The 27,767-nt window shown below is 42.4% G+C and overlaps 1 protein-coding gene across 1 annotated transcript; it reads right to left on the bottom strand.

Annotated features, from left to right (window-relative positions):
* Positions 1-43: 43 nt before the first annotated feature.
* On the bottom strand, positions 44-27,767 carry MCOLN3 (mucolipin TRP cation channel 3). The gene is made up of 13 exons (XM_057310518.1): positions 26,991-27,767; positions 23,783-24,012; positions 20,214-20,381; positions 15,988-16,141; positions 14,650-14,734; positions 14,474-14,570; positions 9,220-9,319; positions 6,089-6,201; positions 5,856-6,005; positions 4,245-4,346; positions 4,013-4,135; positions 2,989-3,195; positions 44-1,343 (listed from the first exon to the last, which is right to left on the bottom strand). The coding sequence occupies exons 2-13, from the start codon at positions 24,008-24,010 to the stop codon at positions 1,209-1,211; spliced, it is 1,662 nt and encodes a 553-aa protein (XP_057166501.1). The 5' UTR covers positions 24,011-24,012; positions 26,991-27,767; the 3' UTR covers positions 44-1,208.

The raw sequence follows: 27,767 nt of genomic DNA, 5'->3' as shown, positions 1-27,767 counted from the left end.
GTCGTTGTAAAACCTCACATTTCAACACCTGGAGTCATTATTATGACTGTCATTATGTTTAATAGTAAGACTTCAGTGTCTCAAGGCTATATTCATTTAACCCTTAAAACAAAATTACAAATTAACAAATCAGTTTCCTTCCCCCCCAAAAAAGAGTTGCTGTAAGAAAAGCTTTATTGCACATCATTGAATTCATTTCTATTTGAATAAATAGCACACAAAACAAAGATACATGTTGTAAAAATCCCTGAAATTCCAATCAGCAGTGTCCAAGGAGCGGAGACTTTGTTTCTGTGCCTTTTTAAGGCATACATTTCCCAGTTATTTTTATGTTTTGAGCATAATTATTTTTCAAAATATGTTTAATGTGAGCTTTAGAACCTCTCTCCCCGTGAAACTGCAGTTCCTGAACCTAAAACACTCCTTCTGTGAGACTGAACGTGCCTGTGAAGGGCACAGTACATCACAGAGTTTGCGCAAGGCCATGCAAGCACTGAACCAATCCTTGCAGGACTAAATATGCACTTGGTATGCACTTTAATTTCTATACGTATAGGATACTCTTTCAACTACATACCTGAACACCGAAGGAGAGATAACTCATACATAAATGCTTAAAAAACCCTGATCTTTTCCAGGACTAAAAAGCATCACATAACAGTTGTCCTTCAGAGCCAGATTTTAGACTATTAGCTGGTGACAGTTGTCTCTTTCTTATTCTGCCCTTTAAGAGAAGATTTTAAAACGCAATGATTACTGATATACAACAACCACATGCCCTCTCTCTCAGGGATGAACCCTAGAGAATGGTCAAGACCTGGGTTAGTGAGTTGTGTGAAGTCAGACCAAGCATTGTTCTCCGCTGATGATACAATCAACCCAGCTGGAAGAGCTGGAAGCAAGAGGGTAAGAGCTAAAGAGGGGGATGGAGAATACATTCTAAAGCTATGGCAAAATAAACAAGAAACAACAAGAATTCGATAGCTTCTCTCATCAAAGTTAGTTTAAAAAAATAAACCCAACATAAAGCTGCAAAAGATATTAAATATTGCTTTTAAAAATATAAATAGTTCTTGATGAATTATAGCTATCAGTTTGCTCAAAGTAATAGGCTTTAAACATATAACACTTGATCTTAAAACATCCATATAGCTTCCCAACTCAGCTACACATTATATTTCCCTCCAGGGCACAGATTAGCCTGATAGCTACTTTTTACAACAGCAGAATATAGATACTAGAGTGTCGTCTTCTAATCTGTATTTTCCAGAACTGGGTAGATCTTTACATTCTGATATAAACGTACGAAGTTGAGTCTCTGGAAAGCCATCTTGTTGGTAATGCTACACAGAAGAATAAGGGGGAAAAAAAGCTCTCATGAATAAGTCCCTTGAAAACAGCTTTATTCCAAATTCAATATGGATCATTTGGCAAGGGAGGGGGATCTTTCTAGAGGGACAGTTCAGTCACTTCCAAGTATTTTCAGGGAGATGTAGCCTCTAGAGCCATTCTTAAGTCTAGCTAAGGAAAAGTCAGTCTAGAATTCTACAGTGTCCTCGTAGGCTCTTTTGTGGGTCTGGTTCAACCCCGAATGGGCATGTTGAATCCGAGTCTGAGCTGTCTTTCCAGGGAGAACCTAGCCTGCACACCCATTTGGGTCCCCCTTTCAGACAGACAGGTTTGTTTAAGGGCCTTGTATTAACATCACTTTGGGGTCTAAGATCTCTAGAACATGCCCTGACCTGAGAGGATCAGCCATCACTTGTGCACCTGACGGGTGCTCTGAGCTCATGGAAAGAGGTAAACATCTGAACTGTGAGTCTCAGACTTGTATCATCAAGAGTTGTCGACTCACATTGCTACTTTTTGAGACCTCAGTTATCACCCTTAGGTAACATATAGTTCTCTGCATGCAAAGCTAAAGGTAGTGAATTTTTAGAGCACAGTGGGGAGGGATTTGGGCAGGTACAACTAGACTCTTTCCCAGTGGCCTTGGTGACCCTAAGCACACACCTGCCAAGCAAGTATTGAGGACAGTCAGGTCTTGAAATCTGGTTCAGTAAAAATGAAGTCATGGCCCTGGCTTCATTAGCAAGGTATTTATAATTACCAACTCATAACCCATCAACTCCTGCTAATCTTTGCTTTATCCCTGGGACCATTTGTGTGACATCATGGTTCATTATCCCTCTCATACCCAGAAAGTCCCCAAGTGGAAGTGTCTATGCCAACGGTATACCTAATAGTATAAAGTTGTTAGAAATTTAAATATATATGGATATTTACCCTGCCTTTCCATATTTCAAAGGACTCAAACTGACTTTTAAAATACCCCGTGTGAGTGACAATATAAATAACAGTTTTTCAAATCATATGTCTGACATGTATAAAGCATACATGGTTAGTACTTGATGTATCAATCCCTTCATTCTTCTGGAGACCAGGCCTCTGGGATGGTCCCAGGCAGGGCCTTGCAAAGAGTATGGGTTCAGTCACAGCACACTCCAAACTAAGAGGTCCTTTCTTCTTTAGGAAAATTGGATTTTAAAATTTCCCCATAAAATTTTGAAATGCCATATTTTTTGCTCACTTAAAGCCTACTGATTTTTAGAAGTCTTTTTTCCCCAAGGTTTTTATTTTTTTTTTATTTAAGTAATCTCTGTACCCAATGTGGGCTTGAACTCATGACATTGAGATCAAGAGTCACATGCTTTCTAACTGAGTCAGCCAGGCACCCCTGATCTTTATAATTCTAATAAAAGTTTAGAAAGCTTGTTTGAAAAAGCTTACTTAGAGACAAAACTTTCAACCTTCTAAAAATTCTAGTTCTTCAATTCTGTGTCTCAGTATCTAAAATTGAAGTCTTTCTTTTCTACCCTGAAAAAAATTGACATTCTATCAGTTTTCCTCCCTCTTAGGTACCATATTTTACTGCCATTCTACAAGTTCTAGAAAAATGTTGCTACTTATGGCTCTTGATGAACCTACCTTAATTGTTTCATATGTATCAGTGATCAGTGCAATGAAAAGACTTAAAATCATATATATAAAGAGGCTGATGAATGAGTAGAGGTAAATTCTGCTAAACAGCCAGACCAAGTAACTTTTTTGTTGCATTTTTGCAAACGTGGCAAACATATCATCTCCATTTATCAGAGAGAAAAGGCACTCAGAGACCATGTTCAGAGAACGGAACTGGAAAAAGAAAAGAGAAAATTCCACTTTATTCCATGTTCCTTCCCAGTGGAACTTTTGTTCATGACATCATATTAAAAATAATGGGACCAGATATCCCAAGTTACCCCTGCAAACTATATAGTTAATCTGACGAAACTACAGGCATTTGCTGTGTGATATACACAACCTGTATAACACCTACTATTTTTCCGGGAACAAGGAGCTCCTTCTGGATGCTCCCCTTAATGGGACACCCTGGACTGAAGCAGAAGGGGCTGGTCTGCTTTTCTGAGTCGAGTCTTACTGTCCCCTTTACCTACATAGAAAGAGATCCTAGAAACACTTCTGTAGAGATACCCAAGTCCTAACCATGCATACTCCTACTTCTCATTTTAAAGCTCATTCCATTTAGGGTCATGGCATTATAATCGAGACTATAACTCTGGTAACAAAATTTTCAAATTATGTCTTCAAGTTTTTCCCTACACTACCTTTTTAATAGTCATACTTCCAAAAGTCTTGCCTAAATAGCCTTCTCTAATATATATTGATGAATCAAATGGACAAATCTTGACCTCATAGGTGGTCAAAAAAAAAAAAAAAGACATAATTATCTGATATATGCCACAAAAGGAGGCGAAGTCGCTGAGCGAATCCAGTATTCTCTCAGGTCGGTCACACCGTACCAGTTTATAAACACGGCGCTAGATGTGCTCTACCTTCAGCATTTTCAGGCTGAGTCACAAAATGGAAGGAACACATTTTAAAAGGATAACGAGCCACTGGCACTATTTTAGGAGCTTAATAGTAACAGGAAGAGGTTGTTTGTTGGTACCTTATCGTGGTACGGCCCCAGCACAATCCATCCACAGAAGCAATAGCCTAAGTAAATCATAGCGGCACAGCAACAGAACCTGATGACATTGGGCAGCGCTGCCTGCAGGGTGAGAATAAGGAGCTGGGAAAGGAAGAGAGGCCATTAGAATCCACTTGCCCCTCAGCCAAAGCCATGCACTTCCACAGAGAGATAGAAATACCAGCAGCATGGAGACCCGTGGAATCCTTACATTGTACTTCTGAAAGAAGCCGAGGTATCGAATGACTCCAAGCCACACGAGCATGGTGGAAGTCCCAAGTAGTATGCTACAGACATCATAACTTGTTAGACTCTAAAACAGCATGGGGGGGGGGGAACAGATTATTTAGCAGAAATTCATTTGGGCAAAAAAATATTTTTGGCGTTGATAGGAATCAGGCACTGTTCTAGGTGCTAAGAACAAAGAAGTGAACAAAGAGACAAAATTTCCTTCCCTCATGAAGCTTGCATTCTAGTGTGTGGCGGGGAGAGAGAACAGAAATAAATTAACAAAACTCTCAGTACACTAGCTGAGGGTAAGTGATGAGGAGAAAATTCGGGGCAGGGGAGAAAGAAGGGCCATCCGGGTTGCATTTTAAATGGGGTGATCAGGAAGTCCTCACTAAAAAGGTGGCATTTGAACAAAGACCTCAAGGCAGTGAGGGAGCAAACCAAGCAAAAATCTAGGAGAGGAGTGTTCCAGGCACAGAGACTAGCACGTGCAAATGCCCCCACAGCAGGAGGGTGCCTGGCAAGATAGGAGTCAGGCGGAGTGAGCAATGGGGGAGAGTACGGAATCATAGAGGTAAGGGGGTAGGTAGTTTAGGGCCTTCTGAGTAATTTAACAGCTTTGCATTTTAGTCTGAAAGGCTGGGGAGATTTGAAAGGTCTGAACAGGAGGATATGATCCCATTTGGGCTGCTGTGGTTAAGAGCAGATTGTCAGAAGAGTGAGAAGTCTAGTGCAATAATTATGGGTGAGAGCTGATGGGGGCTGGGACCAGGCTGGTCACGGTGGAGGCGATGAGGTGGTTTTTGAAGGCAGATGGATAGGATTTCCTCTTGGATTAGATGGAGGGGAGAGGGGATTAGTGAAAGAGAAGAGTCAAGGATGCATCTATGGCTTTGGTCTTGAGCAACTGAGAAGAGTTGCCTTTGACTGAAGTCAGAAAGGAGAAGCAGGTTTGGACTGTGGAAGTGGAGATTTAGGGAGTTCAGTTTTAGGTATGTTACATTTGAGAGGCCAAGTAGACATCCAAATGAAAATGGGAAATCGACAGTTTGGATATTTGAAACTAGAGTTCAGAGAAGAATTCCAAGCTGGAGATAGAGATTTGGAAATCATTGGTGGAGAGCTACTATTTAAAGCCACGGGACAGGATGAGATCACCAAGACAGTGGCAGAAAAGAGCGTATGTCCGAGCACTGCCCATTCAGGCACTGTCACATCAGTCGGTAAGAGAGAGGAGAAGGATCCAGCAAAGAAAGTCAGAAGACCAGCCTGTGATTTAGGATGGAAACCAGGCAAGTGATGGCACAGTGAAGAAGTGCTCCAACAAGAGCGGGTGCTCGCAGTGCTAAAATCTGCTGTTAGGTCAAGATGAGGTCCCCAGGTGATTCTGACACAGACACTTGTGTATCAGCTTTGGAGAGCTCTGCCTAGGAGATATCCTTTCGAGATGTAAGAAACTTATTGCTACCGATTTTAAGTTTCCTCCATACGATGTTTGAAAGAAATCATTTACTCTGCAAATGTTCACATTCTGGAAAAATATTAGTACAAATCTGATACTAATGATGGCATAAATAGGAAAAAAATTTACCTTAGCTTGAATTTCCATTTTCAGAATTGATCCAGTAATTGTCAATATGTCACTAATAATAATCATAATGTACCATCCGTTGACGAATTCCATTTGATCAGACACAGAAACTTCCTTCTTATAATGGAGGAGGAAAAAATTGACAAATTCCTTTAGGGAAAAGAGGGGAGGCACCGTGAATTTCTCTGTCAATCACAGTGTCCGTAGCATTTCTGGAAAGCAGCAAGCCCTACCTGCTGAAGCTGAAGTCCTCTAATCACAGATCGAAGGCACAGGACTAGGGAGGCCAAGCATGTCAGAATAACAAAGGCATCAAAGATCATCATGTAGTGAGTGTTCTTCTGAACTGGAAGGAAGAGCATTACTTGTTTATGCAGTCGGATGTTAGTATGGTGAGTGACCTCTACTTTCTTTTTTCATTTCATTTTTATCCTCATTTACTTTAACTGCTGCATTGCATACCACGGGATAGATGTATAAGATTTATAAGGACACTCCAACTGTAATCTGTCCTCTCTGTGCACAAGTGCAAGTGATTCTTTAGGCGAATGACTATCTAGAGATGGAATTGTTGGGGTAAGGCATGCACATAGTTCTAAAAAGAAATCCTAAGAAATAGCCCTCCAAAAAGCTCACACCAGTTTACATACCTACACACACCTCCACATCTTCTCCACCATTGGAAATTAAAAATCTTTCATCTTTGCCAATTAAAAGAGCAAATCTTATTCCCAGTGATTTGAAACACCATCTTTATTAGCTGTCGAATTACTGTATATATACAAGTACCATCTCTGACCCTTCTGATGTTTTTGTGTGTTTTAATGCCTAAGACAAACGCCTCTCTTTACTCTTTTCTGGAATTTCTGTTGGCTATTCTTGCTTGTTGTTTTTTCCATATATTCTGTAGAATCAGACTGTTAAATTCCAATAAAAATCCTACTGGTAATTTTGGGGGGGAATCATGTTAAATTTATATATTAATTTAGGGAGAATTGCCATATACATAATGTAGATTCTCTTGTCTAAAAAATATGATGTGCCTTTCTTCTGACTCAGGTCTTTCTGCATCCTTCAGAAGCATTTTCAAGTTTTATCTGAACCCTTTACACTGCCTTTTAGAATAATTTAGAGTATTCAGACATTCTTTCTGCAAAGACGACAGAGAGAAAAGTCCCTGGTAAGTGTTCTCCACATGACCATTTAAAGAACGTTAAAAATCTTTCTTTTAAAAATTACTACAACCAACAATAACAGATCTTTAATTACCAGTCTGTGGTCTTTTGTTCTTAATACAGTTAGCCTTCCTGTACATCCTAATAAAATATACTATCTGGGTGTAAAACACTTATTAAGAACCCACTATGTGCCAGGTGTTTTTCTAGATGCTGAGGATACGAGTGGTGATCAAGATGGGCCCCCAACTTGTGGAATTTCTATTCTACTGCAGTGTGACATGCAGGGAAGTAAAACGTAAATGAACAGAATGCTTTCAGATAGGAGTGAGTGATTATGAAGAAAATAAAGCATAACAGCTAACAGGTATTGCTATGCCACACACAGTCCTAAGCACTTTATATGTATTATAACTCACTGGATCCTCACAGCAACCCCAAACAGGGGGGAGTGATTGTCCCCACTTGGGCAGGTGAGAAAATGAAGCACGAAGAGGTCACAGAAGCTTGCCCAAGGTTACGTAGCCAGTACATGGCAGAGTCAGGATTCAAACCTTTGCAGTCTGTCTCCAGCATCTGTCACTCTGTATTAGTGGTTCTTGGCATCCCTCGGGAACTGTTAGAAATGCACACTTTCTAGCCCTACCCTAGACCCACTGAATCAGACACTGAATTTTCACAAGCTTTCTCAGATGACACTGTGTTTCGAGAACCACTACTCTAAATGAGAGGAGTGGGGAGAAGAGGCTCGTTTATATGGCACAGTAAGGGGCAGCAGGTCTCAGGTGAGACCAGCTATAGGACAGAGCCGCCTACGCAGAGATGCTGGAAAACTGCAAGCACTAAGTCGAGGCCAGCATGAGGGGGGCCAGGTGAAGAGAGGTGAGCAGAGGTCTCAGCTGTCATACGCTGCGCTACAGAGCCTGTTTCATTTGACAAGGTAGACTGCTCCCTCCTGATAAAAAGACAAGCACTGAAGACGATAGTTCAAAATTCTATAATGAAGCATTCTAGTAATATTGGCCAAGGGGCATCTAATTGTTATCAAAATAGCTGCATCTACTTTAGAAAAATTTTAAAACTAAGAAACATTTGAGAGAAAGCCTGCATGCAAGGTACTTTCATATGCTCTCATATGCTCTCATTTTCTCTATTCCAAAGTTTGTGGAGAAGTATTGCAATGTTTATAGATGACAAAACAGGCATGTGTTTCAAATAAACAATTTTGTAGTTGAAATAAAATTTGTGATTCACGAGCCTCATATATTTGAAGTTACCTCATAATGAAAAGAATACTAAAACAAAAATTTCATTTCATTTACCGTTAATATCTTATTACCACTTCTGAACTGTGTGGATCAACCAGTAGGAAGCCCTAAAGCAATGAATTTCCAAGTATGGCATGAATAAGGGTGACCTGGACCTTTCTAGGCCCCGCCCCGGACCGATGGACTGCCTTGCAGGAAGCTGGGGGAAGTGTATCTAAGCAGGGACCTGGGGAGATTCCTCTGCTCGCTAGACTCCAAGAACCCCTGACCTAATCCAGCACAACATACCAAAGGGGCTAAAAAATGAGACAGATCAATTCTCTTCCAGTCGATTTTCTCTTGTTCAGCCCCCAAATTCTCAATGGTACTTAGTCTCTACCTGAATTTATGTCCATATTTCCAAGAACGTACCCCTTCCTCATTCCTAAATATACATGTAATGTGTGGGATGCTTCAGGGTCCAATTCTACCCGACCTCTCCCTGGCTGTATGACCACAGGCACTGAGATTCACTTCTAAGCCTTAGTTTCTTCATTTGTGTAACTAGGGGTGTTGCCTATCTCAAGGATATTTTAAAACTATTAAAATTTAGGTGGAAGTCCTTATACAGTAAACAATCAATAAATATGAGTTTGGGCAAATGTGATTTTTTTCCTGGGGGGTCATGTGCATTTTTTGGTAGGAACTGGGCCAGTGAGAGTACACGTAAAAGTCAGCAAAAGTCATTCCAATTACTAATAACTTCGGCATTGCCTGGAGCGCTGGACGCCCACAGTGAGTTGATCTATTTGTGGAGAGTCAGGAACTTGGGAATGCTCCAGTTCTTTTATTCGATGCTGCACATACCCCAGTAATTCAATAACCTTTTTATTTTATTTAATTTAATAACTATAATGAAAACTAGTAAAATTCACCACTTACTTGATCCGGATACATGCCAGTCTTTGCATTCTCTGATGGAAATGTCATTATCTAAACTTATCTTAATTCTTCCACTATGGGCCTTATTGTCAAATGTTATCTGTGAAGAACAGGAAAAAGGGTCAAAAACATACCTACAGCTCTTGAAGCCAAGATGTCTCTATGCATTAATTAGGAAACAAATCTTTCAAGGTAACAGGATATCCACCCAGATTCTCATCCCAGACTCTCATCCCCGAGTTGAGGCTAACTGTTCAACTTTGGGAAGTGCCCTTTATTTCTCTGTGAAATGAGAAAGTTGAATAAGATCGTCTGTCAAGACCTTTTAGTCTCTAGAACCCTATATTTCTAGGACAGTATTACAGCCCTGGACAACTCATAAAACAGGAGAGCTCCCCCTTCCCACTCTAAGTGTCCCTAGATGCCCTCCTGATATGAGCAAGAGCTGGTACAACTGTCCCCACCCCCCCAGGACTCACCTGGGGACAGTTTGTTAGTGTTGCTGCAATTCTTACTAAAACAGAGGTTCATTATCTCAGGCTTGAAACATTGCAGGTGGAGCTTTTCTGATTTTCATCCTGGGCCTAGATTTCTTAGTGACTCTAGTACCATATGTATAAAAAAGGATGTGGTGACAGGGAGTCGACAGCCATGTTTTGGTTCAAGGATCACCATTCAGGACAGCAGGCACCGAGCAGGACAAAGCCACCCCAGAACACCTTTCATAGTCCTACTGTCTTTCCCTTCTTGCTCTCCCCACTTCCTCCATGCAGGGACAGGGAAAGCAAGGAAATCAGTTGTGGTTTTGTTTGTTTTTAGTGTCTCCTCTCTCAAGTCCTTAAAAAAAAAAAATTCTTGCAAAAGTCTGCTATTTGGGGGTGCCTGGGTGGCTCTGTCAGTTAAGCACCTGCTTTCAGCTCAGGGTCCTGGGATCAAGCTCCGCATCGGGCTCCCTGGTCAGCAGCAGGGATCCTGTTTCTCCCTCTCCCTCAGCTGCTCCCCCTGCTTGTGCTTGCTCTCTCTCTAAGAAAAAGTCTGCTATTTAAATGAGTTTTATTGAAGCTTCTTCATGTGGGGTAACCAGACATCCCTGAAGATACAAGATTTCAAATAAGTTTAGTGAGTCTGATCACTCTGTTTCTCAGGTTGGACCATAAGCTTCTTTCCTTGACAAGCAACTAAAAGTGTTGTCAGTGTCTGCACATCTCCGCATCCACTGGAGGACCCAGCCCATGGCCTCACAGAGGAAAGATGCTTCACATTATTTGAATGAGTCAGAAATCTTTGCCGAGGAGAAACCATGCTTTTCCCACACAGACAGTCTCTGGGCCTTATAAGTAGTAGGTTCTCACTAAATATCTGCTGAGTAAATATACTTTGGCTCAATGTCAATCACATCTCAGTCCGGCTCCGAAGAAGTTGAATTCTTTAAACAAAGAAGAAAAAACAATGGATAGGATAAAGAACAGATTCGATAGCACAGAAAAAAAGATTAGTGAATTTGAAGGTAGAGCAATAGAAACTTCCAAAATGAAACGCAGAGAAAAAAGATTGGAAACTAAAACAAAAACACAAAACATTACTGAGCTGTGAGACAACTTCAAGTGACCAAATAGACATGGAATTAGATTCTCTGAAGGAGGAGGAAGGAGAAGAGACAAAAAGTATTTGAACAAGTGATGTTTAATAAACGTCAAATATAATGGAAACTATAAACCCACAGAACCAACGCTTAATAAACCTCAAACACACTAAGGCACATCACAATCAAAGAGAGAAAGAGAACAATTGAAAAGCAGCAAGGGGGAGGAGGGAACACATCCCCAGCAGAGGAACGGAGATGAAGACCACGGCGCGTGTCTCATCAGAGCAATGCAGGCTAGAAGAGCAACACCATGTTTGAAGCACCGGGGGACAGTCAGCCAAGAATGCTATACCATTTTGAACTGAAACCATCTTTAAAAATGAAGATGGAGGGGCACCTGGGTGGCTCAGTAGGTTGGGCATCTGCCTTCGGCTCAGGTCCTGATCCCAGGATCCTGGGAACGAGCCCTGCACCAGGCTCCGTGCTCGGCAGGGAGCCTGCTTCTCCCTCTCCCTCTGCCTGCTGCTCCCCTTGCTTGTGCTCTCTCTCTCAAATGAATATATAAAATCTTTAAAAAAAAAATAAAAATGAAGATGGAATAAATACTTTTTTAGGCATATGAAAGTCTTTCAGCAGACCTGCACTGCAAAACATGTCAAAGGAAGCCCTTCAGAGGGAAGATGATCCCAGATAGAAGCCTGGAGCTACAGGAAAGAATGAAGTGCGCTGGAAATGGTTACTTCATGGGCCAATATACTTTTTTTCTTATTATTTAAACTGCTTTAAAAGATAATTGTTTAAATAAAAACTACTAACAGTGCATTGTATAGCTTGTAACATATCTGGAAGTAAACTGTGTGACAACAACGACATAAAAGCCAAGACAGGAGACACAGAAATAGATTGTTATAAGATTCCTGTGCTCGACATGCAGTGGTATAATACCACTTAAAGGCAGAGGATAGGGGCGCCTGGGTGGCACAGCGGTTAAGCGTCTGCCTTCGGCTCAGGGCGTGATCCCGGCGTTATGGGATCGAGCCCCACATCAGGCTCCTCCGCTATGAGCCTGCTTCTTCCTCTCCCACTCCCCCTGCTTGTGTTCCCTCTCTCGCTGGCTGTCTCTATCTCTGTCAAATAAATACATAAAATCTTAAAAAAAAAAAAAAAAAAGGTAGAGGATAATAATTTAAATATGTGTACTGTAAACCCTAAAATAATACAAGAAGTGATAGCTAATAAGCTAACAAATGAGCTAAAATTGTATCCAAAAATTACTCAATCCAGGCAGAAAAAGAGAGAAACTGTATTAATAATCACATGTCATTTAAATGGTCTAAGCACCCCAATTAAAAGGTACAGATTATGAGGTTGGGTAAAAAAGCAAGACTTAACTCCATGCTGCCTAATAAGAAACCCACTTTAAACATGAGATACAAATAGGTTACTATCAAAAGGATGGAAAAAGATATACCATACTAACACTAATTAAAAGAAAGCGGGAATGGTTATGTTAATGTCAAACCAAGTAGATTTTAGAGCAAAGAATATTATTGGGGTAAAAAGTACCATTTCATAATGATGTAAGAGTCCGTTCCTCAAGTGAACACAAGAATCCTAGATGTTTGTACACCTAGTAAAGAGCTTCAAAATACAGGATGCAAGAATATATTAAACTGCTATGAATGAATGTTAATCTACTTTTACATTATAAACCCATATGATAGACACACACAGGAAGGTTTCACAAATAGCTGCTGCATTAATCAAATATTTGCTATATACAAGATACTTAGGGAGGTCCTTTATATATCTCATATATATGAAGTATGACAGAGAGAGAGAGAGACAGATGTCTTGACAGCAACTTTGTTAGGTAGGTGGGCATTAATTCTGTTTTACAAATGAGAAAACTGGAATTCAAACCAATTAAGTAATTTACCTAAAGTTACAAGCTACTAACTGGTGAGCTGGAATTAAAATCTAGGCTTGCCTGATTCCAAAACCCCTGCCTTTTAAATCAGGCATATACGGCCCCAGTTCATGTTTACTTATAACCATTAGTTGCACTAATTGCGTTTACTATTAGACTACCCTATAGGGCCTCAGTTCCACTGAAGTTCTGTGAGACACACCGTGAAATCCACAAGGCACAGGCATAGCTTGGGTCGAATCTGCAACAACAGGAGAAACAATCGGAAACCGGGGATGTATTGTATGGTGACTAACATAATATAATAAAAAATCATTATAAAAAAAAAAATAAGAACATATTTTTCACAAAAAAAAAAAAAAAAAAACAACAACAACAGGAGAAACAGAATATCCACGTGTGGCCAACAGGCCAGGTTGCTCTCACCACTGTACTGAGTCCTGGGAAAGGGTCTACATTTTACAAATGTTTCATTTATTTGTTCATTCACAAATATTTGAGTCACCTACTATGTTCTTTGAGGGATGCAACAATTAATAAAATGATCCCTGCCTTCGAGGAGCTCTCAATCGAACAGAGTTGATGATAAAAGCCTAGAAAACCTTAAAAGAGAAGGAGGGTGAGCCCATACAAAATAAGAAAACAAAACCAAAAATAAAACCCTGGAGTTCAGAGCACAGAATGTGTTCCTAACCGATGCATCATGAAGAGGGTCCAGGAAGAAGGCGTCAGTTGAGCTGAGCCTTGAGGACTATAAAACTTGTGAACAGTGCCATTTCTCAGTTTGACAGCGGCGCAGTGAGTGGTAAGGGAGAGAAAGGAGAAGAGACAAGACTGTGGATAATAGCTCAATTTTTAAAAAATCAAGTAATAACCTCCCAATTAATATTAGGATCACAATTTGTAGCCCAATACAAAATAGTCTTAATAGTATTATTGCTTTTTCCTGTTAAATAATATACATAATTATTAATTATGCTATATTCTGAAAAATATTTTTAACCTCAATTTCTGAAAACTTGATTGCTCATAGGCAATTAGTTGTATATCCTGGGCACAGCTCCGGTACAAACTACTGCTGAAGTAACAGCAACGCGGACTGTACGAAGGCAAGCTGCAGCCAATGCCGTTCCACATACGCCCCCCATGCACTGGACTCCAGAGCCCGAGCCTCATGGGGTGATGAGCGCACATGGGAGGCACCGCAGGCTCTCTAGAGAGCTCTATGCGCTCTGTTTGCAACTGGAATACAGAGAACAGGAATGTGGCAGGCTGGGCTGAAGGGGGAGGAACCAGCACATCCAGAGGCAGCCCAAGGAAGGCCCTGGGTGCAATAACCCAAAGGCTGCACACATCTACGGTGAGGGGCCTCAGAAAGCAAGAACCCTTGGCAATGACCGTAGGCAGAGAGCCGCAGCCTGGTGAGAGCCAACCATACAGGACCTACGAGCCTCTGCTACTTCCATACTGAACACCTCCCCTGTGCCAGGCACTGTTCTGAACAAGGCATGGTCCCTGCCCTCACAGACCTTACACTATTGTACAGAGGAGAGAGAATTAACAAGTGAACGAGTTACCATAACCAAATAGAGCCAGCCATGCAATGCTTCCCCCAGGCACATTCAAGTGGAAACATCCTATACACCTGATCGTGCTTTAATACGGGGAGATGGAACACGTAACTAAATCAAACCGTTCTTCCTCAGCCCAGGACCCGATTCAGCCCAGCCCACACTTACAGTCAGAGTAAAGTCATAACAGTCAGGGAGCTCGTGATGACGAATGGTCTGCAGATTAATGGCCTTCAGTTTAAACTGCAGCTCCACTGTTAGGAGCCTAGGAAACAGAGGAGGCTTTAGTGCAGTGAAAACACACACGCACAGACACAGCTTACACTCCCATCTGCTTGCCTCACCTATGAAAGTCCAGCGTCAGGTTGAGTTTATTTTCTTCCAGTGTTCCAATGCGAAAAGGTTCGTCTGGCTCTACAAAGAAACATTCTGCCATAGAAAGGAACAAAACATAATGCATATTGCCTAAAATAAATAAGTGAATTGCATCTTGAAAGAATAATACATTTAAGAATAGATATTCAGATTCTACTGTTCTTCTGAATTAAGATTTAAAAGCTAAATGTCCATTTGTTTTTAAGACCCAAGTGGCTACATTTCTGGAATGGGTGAAGGGTAGGAGACCTGAACTCTGTCTCATTAGTCTTCTATAGAATGCAATCTTCCTTCCTGCCTTTGTGAGCCTAAACTTTGAGTCCCTTCTCCCTTTTTTGTTTCCTAAGCATACGTGTGAAGCACTTGCCATACCTAAGATAAAATTTTCTAAATTTAAAGGATTTTTAAAAATACTTTTTTATTTTAAAATAATAATTTAAAAAAAGGAAGACAGCATTTTAGAAGATTTCACTAATCTGTACTATAATCCTTTACTATCCCTCTCCAAAAAACATTTCAGTGACTATTGCTAAAAGCATCTGGATATTTAATTTTTAACTCAAAGACTTAAGTTAATGTTTTACGTACACACGGTAAATAGAACTTTGCTAATAAGAATAAGCCACTCAAGGGCAGCTGGGTGGTTTAGTTGGTTAAGTGACCGACTCTTGACTTCGGCTCAGATCTTGATCTCAGGGTTGTGAGTTCAAGCCCTGCATTGGGCTCCACTCTGGGCACGGAGCCTACTTAAAAAAAATAATAATAATAAGCCATTCTATTCTGAGTCCTGGTTCTGGTTCCTCCCTAACTGACCATCAAAGATACTAAGTAGAAAAGTGCAGTTGAGGGGAGGGAATTTTATATACATGATGAATTTGCAAATACAACATTTTGTAAGGACACTGTAAGTTTGTTTAACGGGCTTATCCAGTGCAAGAGGAATTGGAATGTAGAGGCTAAGAATGTGGTGGCTGAGAGCACAGACACTCTGGGTGAAATTTCAGCACTGCCTCTTACCAGCTCCACCTGGACCATATCACTTGACTCTCTGAGCCACACTTCAGTCTTCTCTAGATTGAGGATAATAAGATATCTTGCCTTATTGGTTTGTTCTTGATGTTTTTAAAAATCATGAGTTACAGTAAAGGGCTTGGGACAGTACCTGACACATGATAACTCCTACATTGTTTTTCACTACGACCTAATAGCACAGGCGATGAACGTTTTCAGAGATGAAATTACTGATTTTAAGGATAAATCAAGGAGTTAAAAAAAAATGGAGGCTCTAGTTTTTTAAAGAACCTCACCAGTTTCAATTTCTGGATCAATGTCAAAGGTATCATTTCCAGGACAGATGTTTCCTTGCCTGTAGAAGTGCTGACAGATTGCCATAGCAGACTGCTCCACACCCTTGTTCTCGTAAGCATGGTTCCCAACCGAGGTATTGCGTAGCTGCAAGTACTTCAACCAAAAAGAGAAACAGAAAATGGGAACACCAGCCAGACAGAAATGAAGCCATGATTGCCTACCCACCCTGCCTATGAAATGGGCAGGTTCCAACCTGCTTTCTGGGTGGAGACATTCACATTCACGTTGATACGCAGAGCACAGGACACGGTACTGTGCGCCAGGACAGCAGCGCACAGGAAGCACTCCCAAATTGGGGTTCTGGGCCCCAGTCTCATTTCTGTGAGCGTGGGCAAGACACAAATTTTCTGAGCTTCTGGTTCCTTGTCTAAAAAATGAAAGGCTTACACCACATCAACTCTGTGATCTTTCCTTCTTTAAAGAGCTATGTTCAGGAATGGACTTTTGCATTCAGTGTAAATACTAACTTTATCTCTGAACCATTTCTTATAAGGTCAGAGTTCTGTTTTGCTGCTGTGATATAGGAAGGAGGATACAATTGCTCCAAGCTAACTTGCAAAACTTTAAAAAAAAAACTGTTTCATCTTTATCGTTGTAAGAATGCAGTTAGTCACTTTCACAGCAATATTCCCTCATCCTAGGGAGTCCTATAAATAAAATAAAATGTAATCTTACAAATGAGGATCTTATGGTACTTTGGAATAATCATCAACTTAAACTCTGAATGGATTTCTGTAGAAGGAAAAAAAAAGTGCTTCAGAGCTTACTCTGAACAATGCTGTTTGGCACAAGTAGCAATAAAAGTGATACGGTATCCATCAATTGGAATTAACAATTTAGTGGGATGGACAGAGAGATAAATAATTCTAAACAATGCATATGAAACATGCTAAATTAAATGAAATAAATCATTTATAATGTGAGCCTATGGGATGGATGCTGAGCTGGGCCTCATCCAGGCTACGAAGAGCAGCATTTTACCAGATCTGATGCATGGTTCTCAGCTCTCATTTAACGTAGCCTGCCCATGGTGTTTGACGCAGCCGAGTGCTTTCCCTTTCACAAGATACCTTCTTCACTTGACTTCTGACACACAGGCTCTCCACCTCAGTCTCCTTTGCCGGATCCTGCTCTTGCCAACCTCTACGTCTCAGAGTACCCTTGGATTCAGTCCTCGACTTCTTCGGCCTCATTCTCCCTGTAAGTGATCTCAACCAGTCCCAGGTTGAAACTCTATATGCATGCTGAGGACTTCCAAATTTACATCTCCTGACCTTTCCACCGAATTCCATACATAGGTCACAATCTGCCCGCATGACACCTCTGGTGTCAAAGAGGTATCTCAAACATAACTGTGCAAACAGAAAAACCAACTCCTTCCATGAAAATGCCCTTCTCAATCACTGACTCTATAAGCCACTCAGCTTTGCAGGCCATAACTTGGAAATGATCCTTTAGCCTCTTTCTCTCATACTCCGCTTCCATTCCATCAGAAAGTCATGCATTACTTTCAAATTATATCCCAAATCTGACTGCCTCTCATCGCCTTCACTGCTCTCACCCTTGTACACACCACCTCATCTCCCTCCCGACAAACTGAATCTCTTCAGTGGTCTTCCTGCTGGCCATCTGCCTCTCACCACAGTCCAGTCTCCATGTAGAACTCACGGGACTGTTACAGGAATAAGTGAATTAATGCATGCAATGTCCTTAGGACAGCAATACCCAAAACACAAATGTGTTCTATGCTCTGTTCATGCTATCCTTTCTCCATGGAGGGCTCCTCGCTGAGACGGCCACAGGCTGCCTCCCCACACTCTGGTCTGCCCTGCCCACCTGCCATTTATCAGAGAGGCCTCTCCTGACCACCTCCATTCATTCCATTCATTCACTTTGCTTGTTGCTTCTTTGTGTGTGTGTGTGTGTGTGTGTACTTTGTATACTTATGTATACTTATAACCAACTAACATGATATCTTTATTGTTTATCTCTCCCATTTAGAACATGACTTCCTCGACTTCGTCCATTTGTTCACTATAGTATGCATGTACCGAAAACAATATCTGAGGGGCACCTGTGTGACTCGGTTGAGTATCTGACTCTTAATTTCGGCTCAGGTCATGATCTAGGGGTCTTGGGATTGAGCCCTGCGTCGTTGGGCTCCCTGCTCAGTGTGGAGTCTGCTTGTCTCCCTCTCCCTCTGCCCCTCCCCCCACTCACACTTTCTCTCCTTCTCTCTCTCAAATAAATAAATATTTTTTAAAAACAGTTTCAGATACACAACAGATGCTAACTATTTGAGGGAATAAATATTAGGCTTTGCTTCTGTGTATTACAGTCTCTCCCCTACTGAAAGCCCTTCCATGGCTTCCAGTCTCTCTCAGAATAAATTTCAAAGCTTCTTTCCAGGGTCTATAGAGGCCTGAAAGACCAGACCTAGCCCAACCATATTCACCTCCTTCGTACTTCCTCAAACATATGAAATGTTTTCTGGCTTTGAGAGCCTTTGCTACTCCTTCAGCCTGGGATATTGTTCCCTAGACCTCAAGTCCTCAGAGAGGCCTTTCCTGACCACGCTGAGGCAACTGTTAATGCCCTTATGCTACTTAATTTTACTTCGTAGCACTCATCACTATCTGAAACCAAATGATTTTGGTTAAACTTGTTAAAATCCATCTCCTCCAATTAGAATGTAAACTCCACTGGGCAAGGAATTTATCAAGGCCACTGCTCTAACCCCAGCACTTAAAACAGTAGTAGGCATAGAGTAGGTAATAAAATATTGGTCAAATTTATGATAAGGTAAAAAAATTATCAAAAGGCAGTAGTTGCTCTTCATTACTAGAGTTAATCTATTCACGTGAGATGGCAAACTGCTAGGACAGGATATGTAATTACAGGACTAAGTTCTCTCTCTTAGCACTGGGATTGGGGAAGGAGGCCAGAAATCTACGGTAATAAAAGGAAGCTGCGTAAGTTAAGTAGCATTATGTCCTACGTGTAGGGGACAAATAGTATAAGAGTGGAGATACTCCGTTTTAAGGTTTTGTTCTCTATTCAAGGAAATAAGAGTATTAAGCCCCACTAAAGCTACTGTGAGCCAGACTGGTAGTTTTATATTGGAGGTGGGAGGGCGCAAGAGGTAAACAGTCCATTAAATGAAAAAGAAGGTAAAAGATCTTGAGTGTGGTGAAGTCCCAAGTAGACTAGTATGCCTGCAATGGTGTGTGATGGGAAGTAAAGCTGGAAAAACAGGCAGGGATCATGACATAGAGTCATACAAGTATGGGGTCCTGTAGCCCTTCTGAGGGCCCACTATTTGTGAAGCAGTCCTCCAGGGATTACCTAAGGATCTGAGCCTCCTGGTCACAGAAACTTGTGTGTCTTGAACTTTGTAAGATCTTGAAACATAGAAGACCCAAGGCTCAGGGCAGCAGGTAACCTGCGAAGACATGCCTTGACAGAGGAATTTTCCACAAAGATCCATAATTCTGTCTAGTAACTTACGCAGCTTACTTCCATCACCGTAGATTTCTGACCAACGTACACAATCCAAGTTTTAGCAGAAAGTCTTGGCACCGTAGATACCTATGTCATCCTAGCAGTCTACGATCTCACTGTGCACAGGCTGTCTCCAGATAATGAAGAACCGTAACTGCACTAGAATACTTTTTACTTTTTGGGGGCAGTTAGTCAATGTTACAATAAAAGCATTGTCGTGTATGACACAAAGGCCTTATTTATTTTTTAAATGAACTTTCAGGTCTTAGTTGCTGTCTATGCTCTGCAAAGTTAATATTCTCATTATTTGTTAAGGGCCCCTGAATGTACAAACTCTGAAGACTTAATGACTACTTATAACCAGGGCCACGGTTAATAATTTTAAATCTTTGAGGCACTCATGCCAACCCCTAGCTCTGATTCTTTTAATGAAGTCTTTAAAGTTTCTGTCTCTCTGTTATTAAACAAAAGCTTTTCTCGATTTCTAGTTTCATGGAAGTTTGATGGTGATGTTTTTTAAAAAATAATTTTAAAATGGTTTTATACATATCATCACAGCAATGTTTACCTTTCTACAGTGGAATGTCAATTTCTATCATGTACATTGCTAACAATTTCTCAGTCTGTTCCTTCTCCCCATTAAGAACACACATACTTGGTTTACCTGGTTCACTGCAAAGACGATATGATTGTACACATCCCTTTGTGTATACACTGCGTACGTATCATCCATTCGGTCCATATATCCTTTTAAGAAGAGGTGTTTGAATGCTATAGTGTTCTCTTCCTTGAAAGCTACAACCATCTGGTTACTTAGCCCAAAAAAGACCAGCTTAAAAGAAAAAAAGGAAAAGGATTGAAAAAGCAATGAAATAAAAGGTCTCCATATAACGATCAATTTATCTATTCAAGTCTAATTATTCCTGAATACATTCAATAGAAATTAAACTTTTGGTAGCTGTAAATTAATTTGTCCTTAAAGATAAAGTGGGCTTCTAGCTTTAAAATGAAAGAAAGTGGCTTTGCACATTTCCATGTATGATCTTATGTCGTTGCCCCCACCACCAAAAACTTTAGCTCAGAGAAGTCCTCCTTTAGGAGTTTAGAGAAGCAAGGTCACTCTGGCTAAAGAAATGGGAAGGTTTCCTTAAGAAAGACATAATGATAGAAGACCCCTGAAGCATGTGCATAACTTGGGTGGGGACATTTGAGGAGCACAGGAAAAAGGCTAAGAAGGTAGAGTGGAACTTAGCACTTTGTGGGGACGCTGAGGATCCCAGCACAATCCAGTTGAAGGAGCAGCAAGCAAAAAAAGTCAGCAGAAAAACTGGAGGCAGATGGTGCAGGGGCTTAAACGGCAAGTAGAAGATTTATAAATGAATTGTGCAAGACACCAAGAAGGTGCACAACGCAATATAAGAAGTGCCTCAAATAAGTCTAAGCCTCCGATCAAACCACTCTAGTTAACGTCAGTTTAATTACCAAAACTGCGACAGTAAGACCAAAAATAAAAACATCCTTCCAACAGATCTCTAAATTAAAAAATATTAACATAATATATCCTTATATTCATGCAGGAGTGACCCCAGAGTTTTACTTGAAACTAGTTATTCATGCACAAAAAAGTTATTTAACTGCACTGCTGTCATATTAACATAAGATCTTTCAATCATACCTGAAACTTTACTCCAAGTGTGCCTTCCACCTTCTCTTCCCTCTGAAACCATCTCAATCTCTTGCTCCCTCCCTCTCTCTCACAGGCACACACTCTCTCTTCCTCTCACTCTCTCTCATACACACACACGTGCGCACGCATGCTGTAAGTTTAGAACGTACACTCTGACTTGGATCTCAGACTGAAGCATGGTGTATTTTATATAGAAAAGGGAAATAGCACTGAGCACCTATGTGCCATACTAGGAACTTCCTTCATACTAATCCCACAGTACAGTTCTTAACATACCCATTTTATAGATGGGCACATAAAGGCCCAGAGAAGTTAAATAATTTTTTCAAGTCACATCACTCAAGTGTATGGTCAAAATCTGAACCCAAGTCTAACAGACTAAATCCAAGTTCTAGCCACCCTATTATGCTACACAAAGTAGTCCAGGGTCTGATTGGGAAAAAATAGAGCACACAAATCTCTTCTCACCTCTCCTTGTGATGTATGCCCTGCACCCCACACACACCAGTGCTCTCCATCTAACTGGACTTCTATTTCTGAAGAGCTTCTCTAAGCCAAGAGTAAGCCAAGTGTCCTCTTTAAAACCCAAGAAAATGACAGCTTGATATTCCAGGAATTTTACATCTAATGAAGCTGATGACTGAAAAGCTTCCAGAGAATTCCTAAAGACCAATTCCCAATGAGTACACCCCACATGCCAGCACTGAGCTGGGTTCCAAGGATGCAATGCAGAAACAACGGTCCCTGCCCTTAAGGGTGTACCCATGGCAGAGAGAAAACCCCTGTAACTCAGAGACTGTGCCAGGCCGTGGAGAAAGGCAACATTTGGTAGGGTGCCTATCATCATAGACATCTTTTTTTCTTTTTTTTTGCTGCTACAGATACAAAAATCTCCAAATGAACAGAAAGTCCACCCTCTTTCCCCTGAGAAGAATGAGTCTGTCACCCAGTCACCCTTTTTTGCTCAGTTATAAAGTCTTTATGTAATATTTGCTTGGTTGCTCTAATACAGATTAAGAAAACATCACAATTAAGAAAAACCCTCCGGGGCACCTGAGTGGTTCTTTCGGTTGAGCGACAGACTTAATTTCACCTCATGTCATGATCTCAAGGTTGTGGGATCGAGCGGTCTATCAGACTCCATGCTTGGCGGTGAGTCTGCTTGAGATTCTGTCTCTGTCTCTGCCCCTCTCCCCACACACTCTCTCTCTTTCTCTCTCTCTCTAATAAATAAATCTAAAAACAAAAAAGATGAGGAAGGAAGAAAGGAGGAGGAGGAGGCGGAGGGGGAGGAGAAGGAGAAGGAGGAGGAGAAAAGAAAAGTCCTCAGATGGGGTACCTGGCTGGTTCAGTCAGAGAACATACGACTCTTGATCTCAAGGTTGCAAGTTCAAGTCCCATGTTGGGTGTAAAGATTACTTAAAAATAAAATCTTAAAAAAGAAAAAGAAAAACCTTCAGTTCCTTTTAAGAATGTACCTAAATGCCTTTTATATGCTTATTACTAACAGGCTTAACATCTTTTTTTTTTTTTTAAGATTTTATTTATTTATTTGACAGAGATAGAGACAGCCAGCGAGAGAGGGAACACAAGCAGGGGGAGTGGGAGAGGAAGAAGCAGGCTCCCAGCGGAGGAGCCTGATGTGGGGCTCGATCCCACAACGCCGGGATCACGCCCTGAGCCGAAGGCAGACGCTTAATGACTGTGCCACCCAGGCGCCCCTCTAACAGGCTTAACATCTTAAACCATTGGTCACTTTGCCTCTTGACCACCTTAGGAAACAGAGGATGGCTAAACAAGCCCTCTAAAAATTAGACGTAATTAAGAACACAGGTCTTAGAATACAATCTGAGTTAAATCTCAGCTCCCACTCTTCTAGTTTCTTGACTATGACAGATTATTTTGCCTCACTAAGCCCCAATATTCTCATCTGTGAAATGGGGATAATTACTCTCATCAGTAGGAAAATATATTTTCACAGGAGTAAATCACAATCAGTATACATAAAGAATTGCAAAATATGGTTTCCCAAAAAAATGTCAACAGAAGTCAAGGAAATGAGATTCAAACTCTCCTAAAATGAAGTCTCATATTTCACTACCTATGCCACTCCTTTTTAGTTAACTCCACATTTTTCCACTGCAGGGCTGTGAGAATCCAAGCACTTGCCTTAACAGAAAACCTTGGAAGTTTCTGAAGAAAGAGATATTCCCAGGAAACTAGGAAGAAAAAGAAGCCTCTGGTTGGGCAACAGCCAGTTTTCACGGCTGATTTAGAAACCTTCAGCTTCTCTATTACAAACCAAATATTAAAGTTTTCTTCTCCTAAAAACTGATTCCATTATGTGACTAAAACTGTAATTTAATAAAAGATGAGAAGGAAAAAAAGGAAGGGAAACAAATATTGAAGAGAGAGGGGTTTAAGATTGTATGTTTCCTTATTTATTGTTCTCCATTACACATACAGTTCAAAGTTAGAAAAAACCACTGTCCTTACTCCTGTTACTAAAAGAGGCCTTCATCAAACTCATGATTTGAGATGCTTACCTGTATCGTCACCATTGCAATTTTTAGAATTTGTATGGCGAGCTTCCATGGTTTTCTGCCTCGAGCCCAGAACTTCTCACAAGGATTCATGAAAAAAAATTTGAGTTTTCGCCTCATCTGGTCTTCTAACAGGAGCTCCTCAGAGGGCGATGTATGCTGGTTAAATGTGCAGCTATTTTCTTCTTTGTGAGAGCTGCAGCTGCTTATAACAACCACAGGGTTTGCCATCTCTGGGGAGAGGGAAAAAAAGACGGTTTCCATTCCATAACTAAAGGCACAAATCTCTATATTCTTTGTTATAGCAGGATAGTTGAGGAAGCCCAAATACAAGATCTGGTTTCAAATAAACACCATTGTTCTAAACTGCGCTTTAGATGTTTACAGAATCAATTAGAATGTAACATGTCATGTTTCTTTTTGTTTCAGCTACTAAATAAGTTTTCACCCAGTTGAAGGATACTGAATTCATGGGCTGTTTCTATTAGTAAAGGATTACATGTCTGTGGATACAGTACTGTATACACTCTCCACCTCATTCAATAACAGAGTGAGAGCAGGGTGACCTGAAAGCTTATGGAAGGGTTTTACAAGGTAGGTGGACCTCAAAATTCTATGGAAAAATTTGTATATATGAAGATATGGGCATTGTTCCCTGTGGTAATACTTAAAGTTTCATCAGATTATTGAAATAAGTTTAAAACCTCTGAGTTAAAGGTAGCAAGATGTAGCGTAGAGAAGTAAGGCTGGGTTAGGTGTCTAATCCTGGTTCTACAATGTGACACCTCTGCAACCCTAGGCAAGTCACTCAGCCTCTCAGCCTCAGTTTTTTCATCTACAAAATGGTAATAACAATACGTATCTTCAAATGATTCTGATTAAAGATGCAAATAAAGCCCCTGCATAGGGTCCAACACTGAGCAAGCAGCCTCACTCCCTACAGCCCCAACAGCAGGGCAGCTTCCTTAAGAGGTGACAAGATTCTTAAGCGGCAGTGGAGGTTCAGGAAACTTAACTGTTCTACAAAGGGGAACGCAGAAGCTCAATTTAAGTCCAAACCCCAATCAGCCACATCACTTGTATTTGATTTTTATTGGAGTCCTTATATTTATGTAGCACATTTTGCTTTTCAAAGTATATCATATCTATTATTTCTTTTGTCTCTTTGAAAAGGATGGGGCTAGTTTTATTGTCTTTGTAGTCAGCTTTTCCAAAATGACAAAGATGTCGCTCCTGAAGTGGGGACTTATCTTGGATTTTCACTCAGATTAATTAATATTATGGAGACCTGTTCAAAATAAAATACCCCAGACCAGCTGGGAGAGTAGAGTTCTTCCATGTAGAATAGAAAGGCTGGTTCTCTGTGATATCTTTACAGTGACTTCTACTCAGAAGTCAAGGTGGGGGTAGGAGGGAATCAAACTATAGTAATAGAACATTTAACAAGTCACTGTTTAGGTATCACCCCGCTTTCCATGTATAGGATCCCACATTTGGTTCTGGTTCAAACATTCTTAGCAAACCCAGCATCTCCAAGTAATAGAAATTGGCTATAAAAACTAGCTATGGGGAAAGCTTTTACAATATTGATTAATGAAAATATTAACAAGGATAGTGCTGAGTCAGTAAAGCATGAAACATATTTACAATGGAATAAAAATAGCATGTGCAGTATCTTCAAAAAGAAATAATTATGATGGAACTCATTCAAGTATGGTTCTTACGTCTTAAAATGCCTGTCAAAGTATGAGTACAGAAACTCTTAGATAAAGACATAAGGGAGGGGGAAAAGCTATTAGTCCCTTAGGATTTTCATTCAAGAACATTTTATTTCCTTCTTCAAAAACCAGCATCTGAAGAGACATGACCTATGGGATGTAAAAGGAAGATGATTTTATGTTAATCAAAACTCGCACATGAATACCAACAATAGTAATGAAGCTGGTAATAATAGAGCATGTTGGTGAATTACAGATTTGAGGACCCATTAAGCCCTTTCTATTCCAGTAAAGGGAAAAGTAAACTTTAAACAAACAAGACACACGCCCTGCGACAGTAACTCACAGGAACAAAGAGAAAATGCGCCAAACACAATTAATTTACTCAGCACTTGGCATCAAATTATCCCGGAAGCAAGGCATTTCATTCACAAGGACTGAGCCCTACACTTGCGGCAAACGTTAGCGTTGCCAAGTCTCAGAAGCCCTTCGGTGTCCAGACCCCTAGGCACTGACGGCGCGCCGAGCACCCTTCACACACGCCGGGAGCGCGGCGCCGGACGCACGGAGGCGGAGACGCGGGTCCGGAGTCTCTCCGAGGTAGGAGGCGCGCTCTTAGAATCGACAAACCGACACACAGAGGTTTGTTATTCACGGCGACTAGGGGCTTAATTGGACTGAGCTGCGGAAGGTTAGAGAAAACCAGGGAATATGCGTACATAGAAAAACCTCACAGCTGATAAAGTAACACCACCTCATTTCTTCATAAGCGCTTTCTCACGTCACCAGACACGAAACTCCTTTCTTTCCTTCCCTCCCTTCCTTCCCCCCTCTCTTTCACCGGCGTGGGGACCGACTGCCCGGCGCTGCGGTCCGGCGCGGGGAGGCGGTGCAGCTGCTCTCCCGAGGGCGCCGCGGGCCGCCCCGCGCCCCTTCCCCGGCCTCCGCGCCGCGAGCGACTTCGACCGCCGGGCCTGGCTGGAGGCCGACGTCGCCCAGTCCAGGGACACCGGCTTGGGCCCCCATTTCCATCCGCCCCCCCACCCCCCGCTTCTAATAAAGGCCACTCGAGTCCAGAGAGGCTGGCTGCGCAACTTCTGGACCATCTCGGCCGCTGCCCCGCCCTCCGCCCAGGTCTTCCCTGGCGAGACTCCGCTGCAGGTGGCTTCCTGCTCTCGGGGTCCCTGTATCGGGCTTCCCGGTGAGCGACGGGCCGGACGGGGTTGAGCCGCAGAGGTGCTGGGCCCCCGCCCGACCCCCGGCCGCCAAGAGCCGCCACTGACCTTGCGCTGGCGGCGGAGCCGGCGCCGTGCCGAACCGCTGCAGCTCGCACCCCGCTCCCACCGAGGTCCCTTCCATGGCGCCGACGGCCGGGGCCCTGACCCTCCCGCTTTGTGTCACCCACGGCTCGCCCCATCGCGGTCCCTCCCTGCACGCCGCGGGCGCTGCTCCCACGACACCTGATGCTCCGGGCGGCGCTCGGCTCGACTCACCTGCGGCTCGGGGGCAGCGTCCGCGGGGCGGGCGGGTGGGGGTGGGGTGGGCGTCAGGTCTTCTCAGCTGCAGGGGGCGCGGTAGCTCGGCGCGCAGCTCCGGAAGCCTCTGAGACTCCGCTCAACTCTGTCCGGCGCGAGAGCCCGGCGGCCGCCAGTTGCCGCCGGCGGCATCCTCCGCACTTCGGCCGCTTTGACTCGTGACCCTCTTCCCCTTTGCTCCCTCTCCTTTCCACGCCCTTTCTGGGTAGTCTTTCGGCGGCCAGGTGGGGCGGGGGAGGCCTCCGATAGAGCCCTGCGCCTTCCGCGTCTCTGGGCGCCCCTTCACGCCGCTCCTGTTCCCATAAACAACCCGCAAAGCCCTACTCGGCTTTCTCCGGTGCTCAGCGGCGACGCGTGGGCTGTGCGTGGGCTGTGCGCTTGCGACCGCAAAGGGGCCACCGCTCCCGGCCCCTGCCTCTCGCTTGCTTGTGCCCGGTAGACACGAGGATGGGTGGAAGGAGCCTGGCTGCGGGGAGCGTGCGGGCCTCTCCAGCAGCCGTCGGTTCTGACGTCTGCGTGCAGGGGACATCGTCAAGTGTGAGACTTTTCGAGCCTGAGCGTTGTACCTCCTCGAGGCCTCCAGGCTTCGCAGAATTGCTTGTAGACTTGTCAACTAGACTCCTCTAGACCGGGTGCTGGGTCAGAAAGCCCTGGAGAGCTCTTAGAAGAAATGTGACTGGACATACTTGAGGCAGTGACAAAGATTCTTTGCTTGACTAAACATTAGCCAGGCTG

The sequence above is a fragment of the Ursus arctos genome, unplaced genomic scaffold (assembly GCF_023065955.2).
Source record: "Ursus arctos isolate Adak ecotype North America unplaced genomic scaffold, UrsArc2.0 scaffold_12, whole genome shotgun sequence".
Lineage (NCBI taxonomy): Eukaryota > Metazoa > Chordata > Mammalia > Carnivora > Ursidae > Ursus > Ursus arctos.
The sequence above is the reverse complement of the archived record's forward strand: the minus strand, read 5'-3'. Positions and strand labels throughout refer to the sequence as shown.